We start from the raw sequence: 20510 nt of genomic DNA on the forward strand, positions 1-20510 counted from the left end.
CCCCCCCCCCCGACCCCGCTTCCTTCTTGGTGGGAAGAGAATCGCTGTGGGTGACAGATAGGTTAACAGGATGCACATAAGTGTGCAGGTTTCATAGCCAGGCATGGTTGTGCTCACCTTCAATCCCAATCTCCATTGCTTAGGAGACAGAGACATGTCCCGGGCCACCTTTGTCTACATAGTTTGAGGACAGCCAGACTACCTAGTGAGACTGTCTAAAAAGAAAAACATTAATTCCGTATTAAGGGGCTAGGGAAATAGTTGATAGCTTAGTGGACCTGAGTTCAGATCTTTAGACTTCTGTTTGGAAGGCGCTGTGTCTTCCCATGGTGTGCTCCTCCCCACACACCCCGCCCCAAGTAACGATGTTTTTCTGGGTCTGGATAAAGCTGCCTCTTGGCCTGCACCTGAAGCCCTCTGACCAGCCTACCTCTCACTACAGATTGATGACATTGCTGATGGTGCTGTGAAGCCCCCACCCAACAAATACCCCATCTTCTTCTTTGGAACGCATGAAACGTAAGTGTCCCCTCCAGGTTTTCGGTGTTCACCCACAGACTGGCTTTTTTCCCAGGGTGGCCTGGCTCACCTGGAACTGGCCTATGGTTCTTACCTCCAGGGCCTTCCTGGGACCCAAGGACCTGTTCCCCTATGACAAGTGCAAGGACAAGTACGGAAAGCCCAACAAGAGGAAAGGCTTCAATGAGGGGCTCTGGGAGATCCAGAACAACCCCCACGCCAGCTACAGCGCACCTCCGGTGAGTGCCTGGGTGCAAGTGGGCTTCCTCAGAAACTTCCAGGATGGTGTCTTTTCCTTCAGTATTGTAGATGCTGTGGATCAGATCTTTCCTTGGGATGTATTGCTGGGCTCTACAGAATGCTTAGCAGAATCGTAGGTCTGCTTACTCCATTCCAGGGACTCCCCACATCATTTTCCACATATGTCTCTCCATACCACCCAGTGTCCACTCGGTGGGGACCACTATCTAAGGATGAGCCTGGATTCTGAACAGGGTGCTGCAAGTCTGGTACATGCTTCTCGAAAGTAAAAGGCTTCCTGTAACTAGCACCTCCTCTGTCCTGTATTCTCTGCTGTGTGTTGGGTCGAGTAAGCAGATGTTTGTGAATGTGAGAACTCCTGGTCAGAGAGGAGAAATAATGCCAAGAGCCCATCTGGAAATTTCTGGGGGGAGAAGAAATTTAGAAAAGTTGAAGAGAGGGCCTGGTGAAACTCAGCAGATGCTTGCCCTCCATGCCTGATGATCTGAGCACCTTCCCCAGTACTCACATGCTGGGAAGGGAGCTGTCTCCTGTATGTTACTCTCTGGCCTCCCTCCACACACGCCCACACTAAACAAATATAATTTCTAAAGTTTAAAATTAGAAGTTGAAATCAATAGAAAACCACTGTGGAAGGCTGGAGAGTGCTGCCTATGTGGGTGTTGTAGAGTGAGATGAGAGTGGAGGGTATTGGGCTGGGTAGGGTCCTGAACTCTGCTTTTACTCCTGCTTTGGGGTGCTAGTGGTGTTTCTTTGCATGTGTATGGTGTGTGTCCATAGATATGGATATCTTTGCAGGCTGGAGGTTGACATCAGTGTCTAACTTGATCTCTCTCGGAGACCTTACATATTGAACCACACAGTCTCTTATGAACTGGTAGCTCACTCAGTTGGCTGAATTAGCTCAAAGGATACTCTGTTCGTGTCCTATGTACCTGGGCTCACAAGTGAACTGCCTGGCATCTCTGGGAATGCCAGGAACCTTAATCCTGGTGCTTTTGTGTGTGCAATAGGTGCTTTGCTGGCTAAGCTATTGCCTCAGTCCCTGCTCTAGAGGGTTTTGTTTTGTTTTGTTTTGTTTTGTTTTTGTTTTTTTGTGACAGGGTTTCTCTGTGTAGCCCTGGCTATCTGGAACTCACTCTGTAGACCAGGCTGGCCTCGAACTCAGAAATCTGCCTGCCTCTGCCTCCAAGTGCTGGGATTAAAGGTGTGTGCCACCACTGCCCAACTGCTCTGGAGGTCTTAATGAGAAGTGACAGAGTACTGCCAGCTTGGAAGGGCTGGTCATCCAGTTGGAAGGTGGCCAGAGGGAGCAATCACAACAAGCCAAAATCATAACAAGCTGTTGGTAAAGAAGGGCACCTGGGTTTGTTGACAGTGAGCAAAAGAGGAGTTCATGAACGTCATTCCCAACCCTGAGAGAAACTGGAGTCTTCTCATAGATTCTGGTCATGGTTGAATCTGGAAATCTTGAGGTAGTAAGGTGCCTCTTAACCCTAACTGGCTCATGCTGGAAAAAGTCTCCCAGGAGCAGCAGACACAGTTGTGTTGATGTCTGCCAAGACAAGAATCAGGCGCTGATCTGGACCAAGTTCTGGCCTTGAGTATGCAGTCAAAAATGTTCACACAGCAGGTGTCTCCCAAGCATTTCTGGTTTAGCCACCTATGTTGAGAGGATGGGGAGATATACTGTGTACTGTATGCCAGTGACAGTTTACTTCTGTCATCTGTACCATGTGTGGAGAGTGGAGTAGCTCTTTGTGTGTCTCTCCTGGGTTCTGCTCAGGCAGGGGATCTTGAAGAAGATCCTGTCATGATCTCTGCTGGCACTAGTTTGAACGCTCTCTGGTTACACATCTTAAGCCTGTTGCCTGCTGGTGAATCATCACTGTATTTAACATTTATTGGACAACCATGGCTTGTGGGCACTATGCAGACAAATGTAGCCCTCAAGGAAACAAAACTCAAACATCAAGCACTGAAGCCAGCCAGCCAGCCACATGCCTCTGAGACAGGGTGGCTGGAAGCTCTGAGAGCTCCTAGCTGCCCTGTGGTCTAGTGTGCCCTCAGGGGAACATGAGTGTGGAATGTAGATGGGTCTGTCATGCCAGCATTCAGAGATGCTGAGACAGGAGGCTCTCTAGGGTTAGAGTACAAGGTAGGCCTGGACTGTACATAGTCAAATACTCCTTGAGTCAAACACATAGGAAAGAGAGGTATAATTCCTGGACCACCCTAGAGTGGTCCTTCCATGCATTGTCCAGGTAGATACTTTTAACAGACAGTGTATACAAAGGCCTTCAGAAGCATGGTTTTATAGGAAACCGAGTATAGTGACAATTCTGGGATTTTGGTGTCTGGTGTCTGTAAGAAAAACACAGAAATGGTTTTGCCAGTCGCAGATAGTCTCTGTGGTTGTGTGATGATTGGAATTCTGGGAACTTTTCAGATGGTGTATATAAATGCTAGGGCTCCAAGAGGTGGGGTTGGTGGCTTCTGGATGTTGGAGGCAGGGGTTGGTTGCAGTTTTTAGTAATCTTGCTCAAAGAAGAAACAGAGAGAGAGACAGAGAGAGAAGGAAGATTCAGGGATCTCTATCTCTTCCTCTCTTCCCCCTCTATCCTTGTTTCTCTCCTATCCAGTAATGGGATAAAACTGGGGGGAGGGGGGGCTGGCGAGATGGCTCAGTGGGTAAGAGCACTGACTGCTCTTCCGAAGGTCCTGAGTTCAAATCCCAGCAACCACATGGTGGCTCACAACCATCCATAATGACATCTGACATCCTCTTCTGGTGCGTCTGAAGACAGCAACAGTGTATTTATTTATAATAATAAATAAATCTTTGGGCCTGAGCAAGCCGGGTTGACCGGAGCGAGCAGAGGTCCTAAATTCAATTCCCAACAACCACATGAAGGCTCACAACCATGTACAGCTACAGTGTACTCATATACATAAAATAAATAAGTAAATCTTTAAAAAAAAAAAACTGGGGGGGTAAAGCATGGGAAAAAAGAAGAACCCACAAAGTAGTAAAAGACTAGCTACAATTGAGCTCTCTATTTTTCCTAAAAATTTTAGCTTAATTTTATAAGTCAGACAAGAATACAGACTCGAGAAAGAGCATTGTTCTGTGGGGAGCCGTCCTGCTGCAGTGCCTTTCTGTCTCACTGAAAACCACACAAAGCTTTCTTTTCTTTTTTTAAGATGTATTCATTTTTATCTTATGTGTATGGGTATTTTGCATGCATGCATATAAGTGCCCTGTGTGCATGCCTGGTGCCTGAGGCCAAAAGATCCCCTGGCACTGGAGTTACCAGACAGCATGTGACTGCTAGTTTTGTTTTGATGTATGTTGTTTTGTTTTGGGTTTTTTTTTTTGTCTCTCACTTTTCTTTATGACAAATTTTCCCCAATTTAAGAAGCTCTTTGAGAATATGCCATCAGCCTTAGTCAGAGAATAGACAGACCTGATTTACCTCAACTGCGATTGGCCCTGCAGATCAAACTGGTTGTTAGACCTACCTCTGACCTTGTCTCAGTCACATTCAATTGCATGTGCACATGGTCCTTGGCACCAGTGATGTGTTTGCTCACAGAGTGTTCCATGGGTGTGCATGGATGTATAGGTCCATGAACTCAATATCATTGTTATGGATATATAGGTCCATGAACTCACTCATTGTTTCCATGCCCACTCCAGGTCCAGTGAGAACATTAGAACAAAGGGACTGGTCCCTTGGCAACAGTACTGGGCCAAGTGCTGGGACTGAACCAAAGTTCTCTGCAAGAGCAGCCAGTGTTCATAACCCCTCGGCAGTCTCTCCAATCCCAGCTTTCTGTTGATTCTGAGCTTTGCTCAACAGAGATCCTGACAGTTGGCTAACAGACCGACCAGCCTCCAACTCTTTGGGGGAATAGTTTGTGTGTATGATGTATGCACATGCAGAGGAAGCTGGAGCAGGATATGGGTATCTTCCTCTGTGACTCTCCACTGTTGCTGAAACAGGGCTCTCTCTGCACTAGAAGCTTGTAGTCTTGGCTTGATAGTCTTAGCTGCTTGGTAAGCTCTTGGGAGATACAAACCCTCAGTTATGACACTCAGGTTCTCTTGATTCCTGAGGAGGGGCTTTTTTCCACAGACCTTTCTCTTCAAACCATTTTGGGTGGTTTGGTTTTGGTTTTGAGACAGGGTCTTATTATGTAGTCTAGGCTAACCTTAAATCCACTAGCAGAGGATGGCCTTGAAATCCTCCTGCCTCCACTTTCCAAGGGCTGAGATGACCAGCATGTGTGACCATCATATCCCCAGCACTAATCTGTCTCTTCCTTCTCACAGCCAAGAAGCCAGATGGTCACAGCATGCTTGGGACCATCATGCCTTTCAGCCCTGCTGTGGTCCTCCGTAGGTTGTCCTTCATTATATGGCTGGATACCCAGACTGTTTGCTTGGTCTCTGAGACCACTCAGACTTAAACTAAGCCACTTAACTGTAGTGGTTTTTGTTTGTTTACATGCATGTTTTCAGTTACATGCATGTGTGCCTCGGTATATGTCTTAGTCAGGGTTTCTATTCCTGCACACAATTTGGAGTGGTTGGTTCTTTCTACCATGTAGGTCTTGAGGATCAAACTTCAGGTGATCAGACTTGGTAGGAAGCACCTTTACCCAATGAACCATATGGCCAGTCCTGTAATACTTTTTTTTTCTTACCATTGCACCCCAGGCTGAACTCAGTTGGGAAACTCAATTCGGCCTCTCGGATGCTGGGATGAAAACAAGAATCCTGGGCTTGGCTTCTGTCTAGAGCTCTCAAGCTAGTTAGCAACACAAGGAGCTGGGTGCAGAAGGCAGACTGCTTATGCTGGGCATTCTTTCCTTCCGACTAGTACCTTAGCCCACAGGCTGCTAGAAAAGAGAACCCTGGTGTAGAGGCACTACTGCTGATGGGGAGTACCATCAAGCCCTGGGTCTCTACCACACCTACATGCTGCTTGCCTCTATGTCCTGCCACACCCCCAGGGTTAGGGGCAGTATGTAGTCAGTACTCAGTGAGCTCTGGGCATAGCCACTGTTTCTATTACTGTGGGTTTCTATTACTATTCTATTAGGGTTTCTGTTGCTGTGATGAGACACCACAACCAAAAGCAACTTCGAGAAGGAAGGTTTATTCAGCTTACACTTCCACCTCGCTGTTTATCATAAAAGGAACTCAAACAGGGCAGGATCCTTGAGGCAGAAGCTGATTTAGAGGCTATGGAGGGCGCTGTTTACTGGCTTGCTCAGTCTGCTTTCTTACAGAATCCAGGGCCACCAGCCCAGGGATGGTACCACCCACAGTGAGCTGGGCCCTCCTCCATCAATCACTAATTAAGAAAATGTCCTACAGGTTTCCCTACAGTTAGATCTTATGGAGGCATTTTCTCAGTTGAGGCTCACATAAACATAAAACTAGCTATCACACTACCCTTCAGGATACACAGCTGGGCTGGACTGTGCAGCTGTGGTCCCTTCTTGTCTAGACTGACACTGAATACTGCCCCAGCCTCCTGTGTGACAGTTTGGTTGTGACAGTTACATGCCATGATGCTCAGCTTCGAGGGACAATGCTATTGGTGTCCTGTTGGATTGGAGACAGGGTCTTGTGGCACATGCATACTATTGTACAAGTGTAGAGGTGAGAGGATAGCCTCTGTGACAGTCCTCCCCTTCCTCCTTACTTGGGGCATAGTCTCTTATTCTGTGTAGGCCAAGCTGTCTGCCAGCTCCCAGAGATTCTCCTGTCTCAATAGGCATGCCTTGATCACAGCTGCTTACAAATATGTTTCGCTTTCATGTGGGTTCTAAGGGTTTGGATTCCAGTCCTCATACTTGCACAGCAAACACTTCTGCCCAACCCCCATTGCTCTGTGGTATCTGTCCATTGTCCAGATTTAAAGGCCACAGTGGGCCTGGGCCTGTGCTACAAGTCTCTTGCTGACCTGCTGAGTTGTATGGCTGATGGCTATGTCCAGATGCTGCACACTGTCGTCCATGAACAGCAGTGGTTCTCCATGGTGTTATGTTGCCCTGTTCTTCCATGAAAGCCACTTGGCATTGTCTTCTTGGAAAATGAGAACCATGCTGTCATTTTTGGGGGATGAGAGAAAGGGGGAGAGAACAGAGTCACCTTGGGGATGGCGGTGTATCACAATCCACACAGGCCATCACTTTTCCTTTTAGTACGTTTGATTTAGGGTTCATCCTACATAAGTATCACACAATTCAAAATGATTCAGGCAGGGCTATGTCACAGCTCTTTGGCCACACCTGCACTGTGAAGACAAATGTTTTCTGCATAGAAAGGCTGAGCTGGGCCAGCACCCTGGTTTTCATTTGGTGGGGTCATTAGCCTGGGCTAGGGCCTGTGCTGAGGACTCAGCCTCTGCTGTCAGTTGGGAAATATACAGGACTTTATGAAGGGCTGGAGAGCCCCTGCCAGCCCTGCTGCCCACCCTCTTTGCCTCCCTCCCTTCTTTTCTTTCCATTGCTTTTGAGACAGGATCTCACATATCCCAAGCTAGCCTCAAATTCCCTGTGTAGCTGAAGGTGACTTTAGACTGTTGATCCTATTATCTCTGCCTCCTACATGCTAGGTAACAAATAGATCTGGCCTTTGTTTCCATGCTGCAGTGTGAGTTTATGTGCCTGGGCACAGACATGAGCACTTGGGAGACCTGGACTTCTTCATCACTCTGTTCTGGTCTCCTGATTCCAGCTGCAGCTCATTTGTGTTCTCATCCATGCTCTGGAAATCTACTCCATAGCTTTCTCTCTCTTTCTCTCCCCCTCCCTCCCTCCCTCCCTCCCTCTCTCTCTCTCTCTCTCTCTCTCTCTCTCTCTCTCTCTCTCTCTCTCTCTCTCTCTCTCTCTCTCTCTCTCTCTCTCTCTCTCGGCTTCTGCAAGCCCCGCCCCCATCCCGTGTCCTTCATGTTCACTGCAGTCACTCCAAGGAAATATCTCTTTAAATACCAGGGTTTTCTTGTTTTGTCTTGTTTTTAAAGATTTATTTATTTTATGCATTTGAGTACACACTGTAGCTGTACAGATAGTTGTGAGCCTTCATTTGGTTGTTGGGAATTGACTTTTTTAAGACCTCTGCTCACTCTGGTCAACCCCTCTCGCTCTGACCCAAAGATTTATTTATTATTATAAATAAGTACACTGTAGCTGCCTTCAGACACATCAGAAGAGGTTGTCAGATCTTACTACAGGTGGTTGTGAACCACCATGTGGTTGCTGGGACTTGAACTCAGGACTTTCAGAAGAGTAGTTGGTGTTCTTACCCGCTGAGCCATCTCACCAGCCCTAAACACCAGGTTCTCTGGTTTTATGTCAGCTTGACACAGTAGAGTCATTTGAGAAGAGCCTCACTTGAAAAAAATGTCCCCAACAGATTGGCTTGTCATTCTCTTGGTTGATAATTGATATGGGAAGGCCCAGCTCACTGTGGATGATGTCACCCTTTGGCTGGTGGTCGTGGGTGCAATAAGAATGCAAGCTGAGCAAACCATAGTGAGCAAACCAATAAACAGTACCCCTCCATGACACCTGCATCAGTTCCTGCCTTAAATTCCCATCCTGACTTCCTGGATGATGAGCTGTAAACTGAAATAAACCCTTTCCAAGTTCATGGTTTTGGTTATGTTTGTTTGTTTGTTTTAAATCATAGCAATAGAAATACTAAGTAAGACACATTGGTATCAGGAGTGGGGTATTGATGACAGTCATGATCATATGTTTTAGAGAGGATTATGATAGCATTTGAACTTTGGGCTGAGAAATCCATTGAGTACGCAGAGCACAGTTGGCTGTTCTGTGGGCGCCTGGAAAATAAAAATATTGAAAGCAATGCAGATGATAGAGGCTTGCCTTCTAAAGGTTTAGAGGGAAGTGTTCAGAGCACGTTAAGGATTCTTCTATTGGGCCATTCCACTAAAGTGAAACCCTTGATTTATGAGAATAATCAATGTTGGGGCTGAAGAATCAGGTGACAGAGACCAGTATTGCTGAGGCAAAATCTGGGAAGATATTCTTCAGGATTAGCACACAGAGGCTATAGCTCAAAGCATCAAACTTGCATCTCATGCTGGCAGCCAAAATTAGTTATGTGTAAGTCACCTAGGTGGTGCTGGTTTGAAGGCTGAAGAAGTCTTGAAGAGCAACTGAGGCTTGGAACCAGAAGAGGCCAATGGTGAATGTGCAGCCTTAGTTGCAGTAGAAGCCCCAGGATTGAAGCCTTGGTACCATGTAGCAGGGTCAGAGTCCCTGAAGAGAGCCCACAAGAGGCCACTGGTGAAGATGCAGCCCAGTTGCAGAGACCCCAGTATTTTGGAGATGCCAGTGTCATAGGATAACCAAGAACAATAGCAAGTGTGGTGGAGTGGGTCTAAGCCAACTAGGAGACAAGCTTCAGATGACAGAACTAGAGATGCTGCTGCCAAGGCTTTTGGAGACCAGAGCTTGAAAGTCTCTGAGTCTTCCCTGAGCTGTGCATGGCTAGACTTAGATTTTGCTTTGATCTGACTGGCTGCCCCTGCTTCCTCCCTCCTAGAGTAAGAAAGAATGTAACTTACTTTTATCTTATTTCAATTTATTTAATCCCACATTTAAGAGACTTTGGATAATTAGAGAAACTTTGAACTTAAAGACTAAACATTTTTATCATTTGTTTTTGTTGTTGGATTTTGTTTTTGATTGGGGGGCTTGGTATTTTAGTTTTTTGTTTGGTTGGTTTTGGTTTTCTGTTTGGTTGTTTGTTTTTTGAAAGTGGAATCTCACTCTGAAACTCTGGGTATCCTAGAATTCGCCATGTAGAGAAGGCTAGCTTCGAACTCATATAGATGCACCTAGTTGGACTTGGTTGCTCCCACTTTTATTTTTGTTTTTTCAAGACAGGGTTTCCCTGGAGAAACCTGCACCTGGGAAGCAGAGACAGACAAATCTCTGTGAGTTCAAGATCAACCTGGTCTATATAAAGAGTTCCAGGACTGCCAGGGCTACATAGAGAGACTTGGTCTCAAAATAAACCAAAACACCTGCCTCTGCCTCTGAGGGCTGAAATTAAAGACTTTTGGAAACTACACCCTGCTAAAACTAAACTTTTTTTTTTTTTTTTTTTTTTTTTTTTTTTTTTTGGTTTTTCAAGACAGGGTTTCTCTGTGTAGCCCCCCCCTGGCTGTCCTAGAACTCACTGTGTAGACCAGGCTAGCCTCGAACTCAGAAATCTGCCTGCCTCTGCCTCCCAGAGGCAGGGATTAAAGGCGTGCGCCACCACCGCCTGGCAAAACTAAACTTTTGAAGTGTTTGAATTTTTAAAAACTAGTACTTGTAAAGTTATTTGGTTTATATTGTGATATTAATATTAACATACTGTGAGAAAGAAAAAAGTTGAGTAGTGATGTGTCTGTGTGTCATGTTAACAGGAGGTCAGTTGTGCTGGGTGGTTCTGTGTCAACTTAACACAGCTACAGTTCCTTGGGAAAGGGAACTGAGAAAATCTCCCCACCAGGTTAGCCTGTGGGCATGCCCTTATGCCATTCTCTTGGTGGATTTTTTTTTTTAAGATTTATTTATTATATCTAAGTACACTGTACCTGTCTTCAGACACTTTTTCTTCTCTCTCTGGCCCCTGCTCACTCCAGCCCTAAGATTTATTTATTATGTGTAAGTACACCGTAGCTGTCTTCAGATACACCAGAAGAGGGCATCAGATCTCATTATGGATGGTTGTGAGCCACCATGTGGTTCCTGGGATTTGAATTCAGGACCTTTGGAAGAGCAGTCAATGAATGCTCTTAACCACTGAGCCATCTCTCCAGACCTTGGTTGATGATTTATGTGGAAGGGCCCACCCACTAGGCTTGTGGCTCTGCCCCAACTCATCACACACTGGAACTTTAGGCCTATACAGTCATGGCAGTGGCCACACTTGCCATGCTCTCAGGCTGTACCACATCTTTTTCACTCCTTACTTGATGGAAGTTTGAGTTCTTTCCAGACATGGTCCTTGAAAAATGAACAACTGCCACCACCCTACCCTACCCTCAGGTTGCAGTTATATGGAATTATAGTGACAGGTTCTGGGTGTGGGTGTGGCTGTGCTGGGGGAGGTCCACTATTGTCATGGCTTTTTTTTTCTTTTAATTAAAAAAGGACTAAACTTTATTGACAAACTGCTGCTGCAGACATTTTGACATAAGTTAAGCTACTTGTTTAGCATTCAATCTTCTGAAAACAAAATGGGAGGATGGTACAATTGTCATAGCTTTTACCTGTCATCATAGTAGCTTCCCTGTAGTGTGTGTTGGATGAGTGAGGGGGAACTCAACATGTTTGGGGCTCACACATTTTTCCCTGCAGCCTGAGACTTCTTGAGCCACCTGTCCAGTGTTTTCAGAGCCTCAGTGAGTTAGTGTGTGAGCTGGCCACAGCATCATCCTTAGTGTCTTCACTGTCACCTTCATTTCTCTCTACAACCCGGCCATCCCAGCCTTTTCCTTTTGCTGAGAGAACCCTCATTCCCTTGTAACACTTGTAAGCTGCATCTTGCCTGCCCTGTTGTACCTCTGACCGGCCTTTCTGAGGTCCCAGTACAGATCCTTCACTTCCCAGTCCTCCCAGCAGCTCCTCATTTCTCAGTCTCCACAGTCTTTCTAGACCCTGTGTTTAGGAGCCTTGTATGTGTGCCTGTTCCTAGGTTCTCAGCTCCTGGATTGGAGGAAACCAAGTTACAGTCAATTCATGAATAGCTTGTGGTGTGGCTGGACTGTGGCTGCTGCCTGAGCAGGCATTGTGAGGGTGGCAATTTCAGCAGTGCCCCTGGGGCTGGCTTCTTCTCACAATTGTAGAACAGCTTGTAATAGAGCCAAGCCAGACCTGTTTAGGCAGGGCTGTCTTCCCAGCACAGGCTGTACAGAGTGAATCCCAGGCCAGCCAGGCTTCATAATGCCCTATGTAACATAGGAAGTAAAGAGGGGCCCAGAGTTGTAGCTCAGTGGAGAGTGCTTGCCCAGCATGCCTAGCACTCTGGACTCAGTCCCCAGTAGCACACGCACAGCAAAGAAACAAACCACACTTCTTACTACCACTCGCTGTGCTCTGCATGCTGCCTGGTCACAGGACAGCCCTTTGCGACCTGCAGCATCCTCATGAGGCCAAAAGCTGGGACCTCCTCCTTGCTCAGATGGAAACTGAGGCATAGAGCCAAAGCACCTACCCTTACATCTTCCTACCTGCACCATCCTACTGTCTCAGTTTCCCAACTCATGAGTGAGGTAGCCAGACCCTGAGCCTGGATTCCCAGCATTACTATCTGCTTAGTTAACATGGAGCTAGTCCGGCCCCTTGATGACATGACACATCTGTCACCCCAACCCCAGCCGGTGAGCTCCTCTGACAGTGAGGCCCCTGAAGCCGACCTGGTTTGTGGCAGTGACGCGGACAAGGACAAAGAAGCCCGGAGGGTCATGACTGTGACAACTGTAACCACCACAGCCACCAGTGACAGGATGGAGAGCGATTCTGACTCTGACAAGAGCAGTGATCACAGTGGCCTGAAGCGGAAGACACCAGTCTTGAAGGTAGTATGAAGAGGGTAGCTACTCTAGGCCTGTCCCCTTGATGGCCCCTTGCCTTCTCCAGCCCCTTTCAATAGGAATTATTTTATTTTGAGATGGAGCTTCACTGTGTAATAGCCCAGTCAAGCCTGAAACTTGTAATCTTCCTGCCTCGGCCTCTGGGAGTGCTGAGGCCATGAGTGTGCACCGCCACACCTGCCTCTACTCATTTTTAACAAGAGTTGAGGTAAAATTCAGATACCTTGAGGTTGATTCCTTCAGAGGGTATGACTCTCAGTGACATTTTTAATCTTTGTGTGTGAGATTATGTCCATGTCTGTTTCTGTGTGTAGAGAGGCTAGAGGTTAACATCAAGCATCTTCCTCAATTGCTTTACATCTTGTATTTTGAGACAGATTCTCTCCCTGCCTGCATTTGAGAGCTCACCAGTTTTACTAGGTGGCCAGCAAGCCTGGGGACCCTTTGTCTCTGCTTCCCTGGCTCTGGATTACAGTTGTGGGTTTGCTTTTTTGGTTGGTTGGTTTTAGTTTTTTTTTGGGGGGGGGGCACTTCTTATTTTCTACATCTGGGTGTTTTACCTGCACACCAGTTATGTCTGTACACCTCATTCATTCCATATCTGATACCCAAAGCCAGAGATGGTATCTGATCTCCTGGGACAGAGTTGTGTGTGTATGTGTTTGTTTGAGACAAGTCTCACTATGTAGCCCTAGTTATCCTGGAACTCACTGGATCAGGCTGGCCTCACACTTCTTCTATCCCAGCCTCCTATTCCTCCTTAGTGCTGTGATTAAAGGTGTCTGTAACCACTCCTGGCTTTGTAGTTACTGATAGTTGTGAGCAGCCTTGTGCTAGCTGGGAACCAAGCCTGGGTCCTCTTGACAGTAGCCAGTGATCTTAAGTGCTGAGTAATTGCTCAAGCCTCAGCCTTCCCCTCCCCATCCCCCCACCCCAAGTCAGGGTTTCTCTGTGTAGCCCTGGCTGTTCTGGAGCTCACTCTGTGGACCAGGCTGGCCTCGAACTCAGAGATCCGACTGCCTCTGCCTCCCAAGTGCTGGGATTAAAGGTGTGCACCACCACTGCCCGGCCTGCCCCAGCCCCTTTTTAAAATGTGTTTTTCATCATGTATATGTATTTGTGCCTTGGGAGAGGATGCACATGAGTGCAGATGCCTGTGGAAACAAGAGGCATCAAATTCTGTAGAGCTGGAGTTATAGACAGCTGTGAGCTACCATGTGGGTGCTAGGAACCATGGAGCCTTTGTAAGCAACCAGTGCTCTAACCATGGAGCTACTGCCTCACCCATGATGTAGGTTTCCCACAAGGGGCCTGATGATGGGACAGAGGTCCTCAGGCTTGCACAGTAGATGCTTTTGCCGCTGACCCCTGCTGTTTACAGACTGTTTAACCATGTCAGTGGTCAAACCGTAGTGAGCTGCACTGCCTCGTCCATAGTTCCTTCTGGGCCTGTCAGTCCTGCTGGAGTCTGCTCTCTCTGTGTCAGTCTTCTGTCTATCTGTCTATATCTGTGATTTCTTTTCGATATAGAGCATGTGACTTAAAATGAGGTATTCTGAGGTACAGTCCTCACTGTGAAAGCTCCAGCCCCATCAGACACAGCCCTAGCACTTGCTCCCCAGCTTTCCTTCTGATCAAGAAGTAGGAAACTCCTAGGAGTGGGACCTACAGTTCTGGGTGCCTTTGTGCATGGCTCATGTCATGACCCCAGAATTAAGGCACAAGGATTGGATGTTCAAGGCTGTATACACAGGAGGGTCCCATCTGGAGCCGGGGATATCTAGCTGCTGACGCAGTCAGACCCTGCCTTCCAGATGTCAGTCTCTAAACGAGCTAGAAGAACCTCCAGCGACCTGGATCAGGCCAGTGTGTCCCCATCGGAAGAGGATTCCGAGAGCCCATCTGAATCAGAGAAGACCAGTGACCAGGTGAGCAAACACCAACTCCCAGGACAGCCTGGCATGGCAGCCAGCACCCCTAACACTCCTGTCTCTTCACCCAGGATTTTACCCCAGAGAAGAAGACAGTGGCCCGGGCGCCACGGCGAGGTCCTCTGGGAGGCCGCAAGAAGAAGGTAAGGGTGCTGTGCCCCAGGTCCTAAGCAGCCACTGGCATCATGAGGGGCCTTTTATGGCAGTAATGCCTGGGTACCCAGGTATGTGGTGATGCCCCTGTGGCCTGTGGGTCACTGCTGCTCCTCCCAGGGAACCCCACTACCACAATTGGAAAATCGGATCCTATCTGCTGGAATGTCGTGGCATATAGAATTGTGTGTACACGTTGGGAGTGCGAAGATTTGTGTTTACAAGGCTGCTTGTGCATGTGCAGGCGATTCTGTGTATCTGTGTCCATGTGTGTGATGTGGACTGTGAGTGTGTATCTGTGTCCATGTGTGTGATGTGGACTGTGAGTGTGTATCTGTGTCCATGTGTGTGATGTGGACTGTGAGTGTTGTGTTGTGGCTTGCTGTGGGAGAACTGGACAGTATGAGGGAGAAAGCAGGCCAGGCCTTCTATGCAGATTTTCAGTGCACATCTGCCACATGGAAAGCTCCTGGGCTTGGCCTGCCGATCCTGTTCCCCAGGAGCCACCAGGGTGCCCAGGACCCATGTTTCTCCTGTGGATGAGGCACAGAACTGTATCTCTTGGGGACTGCAGCCACCTCTGCCATCACCCTTCCACCCTGTGTGGCTCCTCTTCCATTTTGGGCTCTAGCACCCTACTGGCTATGCCTGTCCCCAGAAGGTGCCGTCAGCCTCGGATTCAGACTCCAAAGCCGACTCAGATGGGGCCAAGGAGGAGCCTGTGGTTGCAGCACAGCCGTCTCCATCCTCCTCGTCCTCCTCCTCATCCTCCTCAGACTCAGATGTGTCCATCAAGAAACCCCCTCGAGGCAGAAAGCCAGGTAAGGCCTTGAGCCAGCCTTCTTGTAGCCCTGGGAGGCCATGGACAGAAGGTCACCACTCCTTTTCCACAGCTGAGAAGCCACCCCCAAAACCCCGAGGGCGGAGACCAAAGCCAGAACGACCACCTTCCACCTCCAGCAGTGACAGGTGGGTGTCAGCCAGTGATATGGGGGCCACAGAGTGTGCTGGGATCCCCCACTGATAGACTCTCCATCCCAGTGAGAGTGACAGTGGCGAAGTGGACCGTATCAGTGAATGGAAGAGACGTGATGAAGAGCGAAGGCGGGAGCTGGAGGCTCGGAGGCGTCGGGAGCAGGAAGAAGAACTTCGGAGACTTCGAGAACAGGAGAGGGAGGAAAAAGAGCGGCGCAAGGAGCGGGCAGAGCGTGGGGGCAGCAGTGGGGAGGAGCTGGAGGATGAAGAGCCTGTGAAGAAGCGTAGCCGCAAGGCTCGAGGCCGCGGCACACCATCATCCTCTGACTCAGAGCCTGATGGGGAGCTTGGGAAAGAGGTGTGTGGTGCCCCCTCTTCACCTGAGTCCTGAGACCCTGACCCTGGTCCCCACTCTGTTGAGTACCTACTGGGTACTGGGCCTCATTCTGGTGTTGGTCATACGATGGAAACACAGCCCAGGACCCCAGGCCTAGAAGGTAGGGATAGTCGAGGGTCCTTCCAGAGTGTATGGCTTGTCTCTCACACCTCTTAAAGGCCAGGGAAGCCATTACTCAGAAGTGCTGGGTTGGGGTGGCAGGGCCCACAGCTCTGTAAACTAAATGATGGGAATAGGGGACAAACTTCATCTGAGGCAGCAACCTGTCCTTTGGCTGCTCCCTGTAGGGGAAGAAGTTGGCCAAGAAGTCCCAACTGCCAGGCTCAGAGTCTGCAAGGAAGCCTGGGCAGAAGGAGAAGAGAGGGCGGCCAGACGAGAAGCCACGAGCCAGGTCAGCATCTGTCCTGAGCCCTGGACCTATGAGTTTAGCCTCAGAGGTTCCAACCTTGAGGCTGCAGCCTCAGGGCTTTCCCTGCCCCTGCCTTACTATAGGAGTCTCTCCTGGGCTCCACGTGGCTGTCAGACTAGGAGGTGCTGGCCTGTAGTGGGTAGAGGCCAGTAGCAATGTCCAGAAACCCAAAGAGCAATCAAACTGGTATCCACAGCACCCTGAAGCTTTAACTCAGCCTGCAAGTGGTGAAATGCAGCTCATATTTGTTCCCTAAGTGTATTCCCAGCTATTGCTAATCAGAGTTGCCCGTGGGTGTCAGCAATGTGGCATGGTGGCCACACAGCAAGGGGGTGTGATATGCTCAATGGGCTTCTTAAGGTCAGCCATGTGTTCCTCATCTGCACAGAAGCAGAGGAGAGCCCCAGGCCCTTGGCCTGACTGTCCTCACCTTGAGCCTCCCAAGATAGCCTGTCTGATGGGAGCCTCTCCATAGGCCTGTGAAGGTGGAGCGGACGCGGAAGCGGTCAGAGGGTCTCTCACTGGACAGAAAGGGGGAAAAGAAGAAAGGTGAGCACTAGCAATGGTGCTAGGTTCCAAGGCTCCAGTGTGGACCCATGGTGGTGAGAGGGGCTGGGCCACCTTGTACCTGAGGCCAGAGCACCCTGCTCAAGCCAGCATCTCTCCTGCCCAGAACCTTCCATAGAGGAGAGACTGCAAAAGCTGCACAGCGAGATCAAATTTGCACTGAAGGTTGATAACCCAGTAAGATGCCTGCTACGCAGCCCCACGCTGTCCTGAGATGGGTGCTTTCCTCAGCTGCCTCCTTACTGAAGTCTTGGGAAACTGAGGCAGGGTCTCCCTGGGTGGAGGAGTGGGTTTCATAGTATTTCAGAGATTGCCTTTCAATCTTCCCGGGGAACAGCGGGCAGCATTCTAGGACACAGCCAGGGCTGCCTCTCCACTGTTGACTTGTAGGATGTGAGGAAGTGTCTGAGTGCACTGGAAGAACTGGGGACCCTGCAGGTAACCTCTCAGATCCTTCAGAAGAACACAGATGTGGTGGCAACGCTGAAGAAGGTACAGCACTGGCGAAGCATCTAGTAGATGGTGGTGGTATATGAGGGGAGGTCTCGGGGTCACAGCCATTGGCCCTGCTAAGCCTGGCCTCCTGGTGGCCAGATTCGCCGGTACAAGGCCAACAAGGATGTGATGGCGAAGGCAGCAGAGGTCTACACCCGGCTCAAGTCACGGGTCCTGGGGCCGAAAGTTGAGGCTCTCCAGAAGGTGAACAAGGCTGGAGCCGAGAAGGAACAGGCTGATAATGAGAAGACAGAGGAGCAGCCGGGGGAGCAGGCTCCCAGAGAGCTGGCAGAGGATGAGCCCAGCACCGGTGAGGGCTGCCTGCACCAGGCCAGAGGGCAGGGAAACTTCAGTGCCATGTTTGTCCCCAGCAAGTGTGCCAGACCCAACCTTATTCTGGGGTAGCTGGCACAGTGTGTTCAAGCTCTACTAGGTGCCAGAAATGGGGTGCTGGGAGTATTCTTTGGGCCATTGCACCTATGCACTTGAACTGCTTGTAAGTTTGGCCACAGCTGGGTAAGGAGGGCTCTAATGAAAGGCAAGCTGTGTGTTCATAATGACCCTCTGTTTCCCTAGATCGGTCAGCACCTGTAAATGGTGAAGCCACATCTCAGAAGGGGGAGAACACAGAAGGCAGAGCACAGGAAGATGGGCAGGACTCGGAGGATGGCCCCAGGGGTGCCTCCTCAGAAGAGCTTCATGAGTGAGTCCCTGGGACATGAGGTGCATTCCCTACACGCTGGAGCCCTCACCCCACCCCTACCACATGCTGGGGCCAGCAACACTCTGATTGTGGCCCACATTAGGCCCCACAGGCTTCCAGCAGCTGGTCCTGTGGGAAAAAATTTCCCTCTGACTGTCTCTGGCCTCCAGGAATCAGAATGAGCGCTGGCCACCAGACTGAGCTTCAGTTGGACTGGGGGGTTAGGAAGGCCATACAAGGCACAGGTGCCTTCGACAGGAGTGCCACCCTTCCTTGGCTGCCCACCGACCCAATGGCCCTGTGGCAACACCAGGCAACCACATGCTCACCAACCTTCTTTATGTCCCCAGCAGCCCACAGGACAGCTCCAACCCTGCTAGGCCTGGGAATGAGCATCAGGACCATGAGAGGACGCGGCTGGCCTCTGAGTCTACCAATGATGACAATGAGGACAGCTGAGCTCCAACCACTGTGGCCATGGTGCCATGTCCGTCCCCAGCCTCCCAGGGAAGTGCTGTGCTGTTTGTATTTGTGGCCTGGGCTTTTCTGCCTAGTTCTGTGATTTCAATTGACATGAAATGGCTATAAAGAATTTTGTAATGAAAAAGAAACAGCTTTTATTGACTTAGGTGTTGGCCACCTTGAGCAGTATGGGGAGCCAGACCTGATTCAGGGTGGGACTCATAGCCAAGGCCAGCAGAACTCTTTGTGTAGCGAGTGGCCTGTCCTACCAGCATAAGTGAAGCTAGTGAATTTAGTGAAGTTAGTGTCTACTAAGGACAGCCCAACAGGAGCAGTCCATCACCAGCTATGCAGGGATCCCCAGGTGGGACCAGCAAAGTACCTCTGGGGCAGCTCAGCCTCTGGGCTGGAGTGTTTCAGTCCACACCATCCCAGCCTCCTCTCACTGTGTATAGCTTTGAGCAGGGGCTTCCCCACTCTTCTGTGTTCTCCGTGGGCTCATGAGTTGGTGCATGCCTCCCAATTGTATGTACCTGCCTCAGTAGCCACCAGTAATTGGGCATGATGGAATGAGGCTCGTGCCATCTGTTGGAAGGCTTAGCTGCAGGCTCTGAGCCCAGTGTCACCCTGATGCTGACATGGCAGAAGGACAGGGAAAGGCTCCTTGCCGTCTCTATCATGGCATTCCTTGGGCACAACTGGCCCCGCCCTGAAGCTTGTGGACATTGTTATTTTCCAAGAGTGCAGATAAAGGAGCTGGAAGGTTGGGGTCACTAGCACTGCTGGGGTTCAGGGAGAGCTGGGCTGTAGCCTTGGCCTGGTGGTGAGGCAGGGCCTTGTGGCCCAACATTTTGTTTGCTTCTATCTTGCGTGCGTGGGTCAAGGGAGATGAGCCATAGCCTGCCCATATCCCCATTCAGTACAGTCTTCAACTCTAGGCTGCAGGCCATGTTCCTACCCAAGCCACAGCTACTCAGCCATGCAAGGCCTGTCAAATCAGCCCTGTCTCCATGCAGTGGTGTATGTATGACTCTCATTTTCTCAGCAGAGCGGGCCTGAGTCAAGGCCCACAGCATCTTGGAATGTAATTGTGTAGCTTTTTGCAGCTCTTCTCCTACTAAGTATCAGAAGCAGCTGTAGGAGCCTACTTCAGCATGGTTGTCCATTCTGGTGCATTCCAGTCCCAGGGAACAAGGATATGAGCTGTCTAGTCATTAGAGAAGATCTGTGGTTGTGCTGCCCAGAGTGGGGCCTGGGTTGGAGTGGCACCACCCATAGAGGAGAGCTATGGGCCCTGGAGAGAGGGTCAGAGCCCCAAGGATAGAAGGCTGGCCAGTGAGGACAGGTGGTGCTTTTTTACTCTTTCTGTGTGGGGTCTGTGTGGCTTGTATCTGAACAGACTTGGCAGCTAGTTTGGAGGAGGGGGTCATTGATTCTTAGAAATAGCAGGAGCTGTGGCTGTTTGAAATTCACTTTCCGAGGATCTTCTGCTCCTGCTCAATCCAGAGCTTTGGGGAAGTACAGCCAGCTGTGGTCACAGCATGGTCCCTGGGCACCCCACCCACCGAGCCCTCCAGTGCCTACAGCTGGCCACAAGGCATCGAGGTGAAGGGTCCAACCAGCCAACTGAGTGGAGGGCTCTGCTGCAGCTTATCTAGCAGCACCTCCAGGCCCTGCCATGCCTGGACAACACCAGCACTGCTCTGGACCAGCTGCTCTGTCTGCAGCTCACTACCTGCCTCCGAAGACACAAGGCCGTACAGCTTGCAGAGGCTATGCCGTGCCTGCCCTGCCTGCTGCTGCACCTCCGGCAGGCCCTGCAGGCTGTTTGCCAGGCTGCTGTAAGCTGCATGGAGCTGATGGGCGAGTGTGCACAGCCTGTCCTGAGCCACGGAAACCCGCATCTGCAGAGGTGAAGAAAGGTAAGGAGAGACAGGGCTTTCACTAGGGGCAGTGGAGAAAGGCAAGAAGAGACAGGGCTCTCACTAGGGGCAGTGGAGAAAGG

At 49.7% G+C, this 20510-nt stretch overlaps 2 protein-coding genes across 8 annotated transcripts in view; one reads left to right on the top strand and one right to left on the bottom strand.

Annotated features, from left to right (window-relative positions):
* Hdgfl2 (HDGF like 2) overlaps positions 1-18650 on the top strand; it is a 20613-nt gene extending 1963 nt beyond the window's left edge. The window contains exons 2-16 of one of the 6 annotated variants that reach the window (XM_031348691.1): positions 443-519; positions 620-758; positions 12198-12398; positions 14228-14341; positions 14416-14487; positions 15129-15318; positions 15391-15466; positions 15539-15830; positions 16157-16260; positions 16754-16827; positions 16952-17022; positions 17236-17337; positions 17440-17650; positions 17917-18043; positions 18397-18644. In XM_031348691.1, the coding sequence (XP_031204551.1) occupies positions 443-519; positions 620-758; positions 12198-12398; positions 14228-14341; positions 14416-14487; positions 15129-15318; positions 15391-15466; positions 15539-15830; positions 16157-16260; positions 16754-16827; positions 16952-17022; positions 17236-17337; positions 17440-17650; positions 17917-18043; positions 18397-18502 (1956 nt within the window). In that variant the 3' untranslated portion in view covers positions 18503-18644. Of the gene's footprint in view, positions 1-442; positions 520-619; positions 759-12197; positions 12399-14227; positions 14342-14415; positions 14488-15128; positions 15319-15390; positions 15467-15538; positions 15831-16156; positions 16261-16753; positions 16828-16951; positions 17023-17235; positions 17338-17439; positions 17651-17916; positions 18044-18393 lie in introns of all 6 variants that reach the window. The other 5 variants (XM_031348695.1, XM_031348690.1, XM_031348693.1 and 2 more) reach the window with 5 other exon arrangements.
* The window catches only part of Plin4 (perilipin 4), an 8787-nt gene continuing 6917 nt past the window's right edge, over positions 18641-20510 (bottom strand). For both annotated transcript variants that reach the window (XM_031348689.1, XM_031348688.1), the window contains one exon: positions 18641-20409. In XM_031348689.1, the coding sequence (XP_031204549.1) occupies positions 20086-20409 (324 nt within the window). In that variant the 3' untranslated portion in view covers positions 18641-20085. The remainder of the gene's footprint in view (positions 20410-20510) is intronic.

The sequence above is a fragment of the Mastomys coucha genome, unplaced genomic scaffold, assembly GCF_008632895.1.
Source record: "Mastomys coucha isolate ucsf_1 unplaced genomic scaffold, UCSF_Mcou_1 pScaffold3, whole genome shotgun sequence".
NCBI classification, from domain to species: Eukaryota; Metazoa; Chordata; class Mammalia; order Rodentia; family Muridae; genus Mastomys; species Mastomys coucha.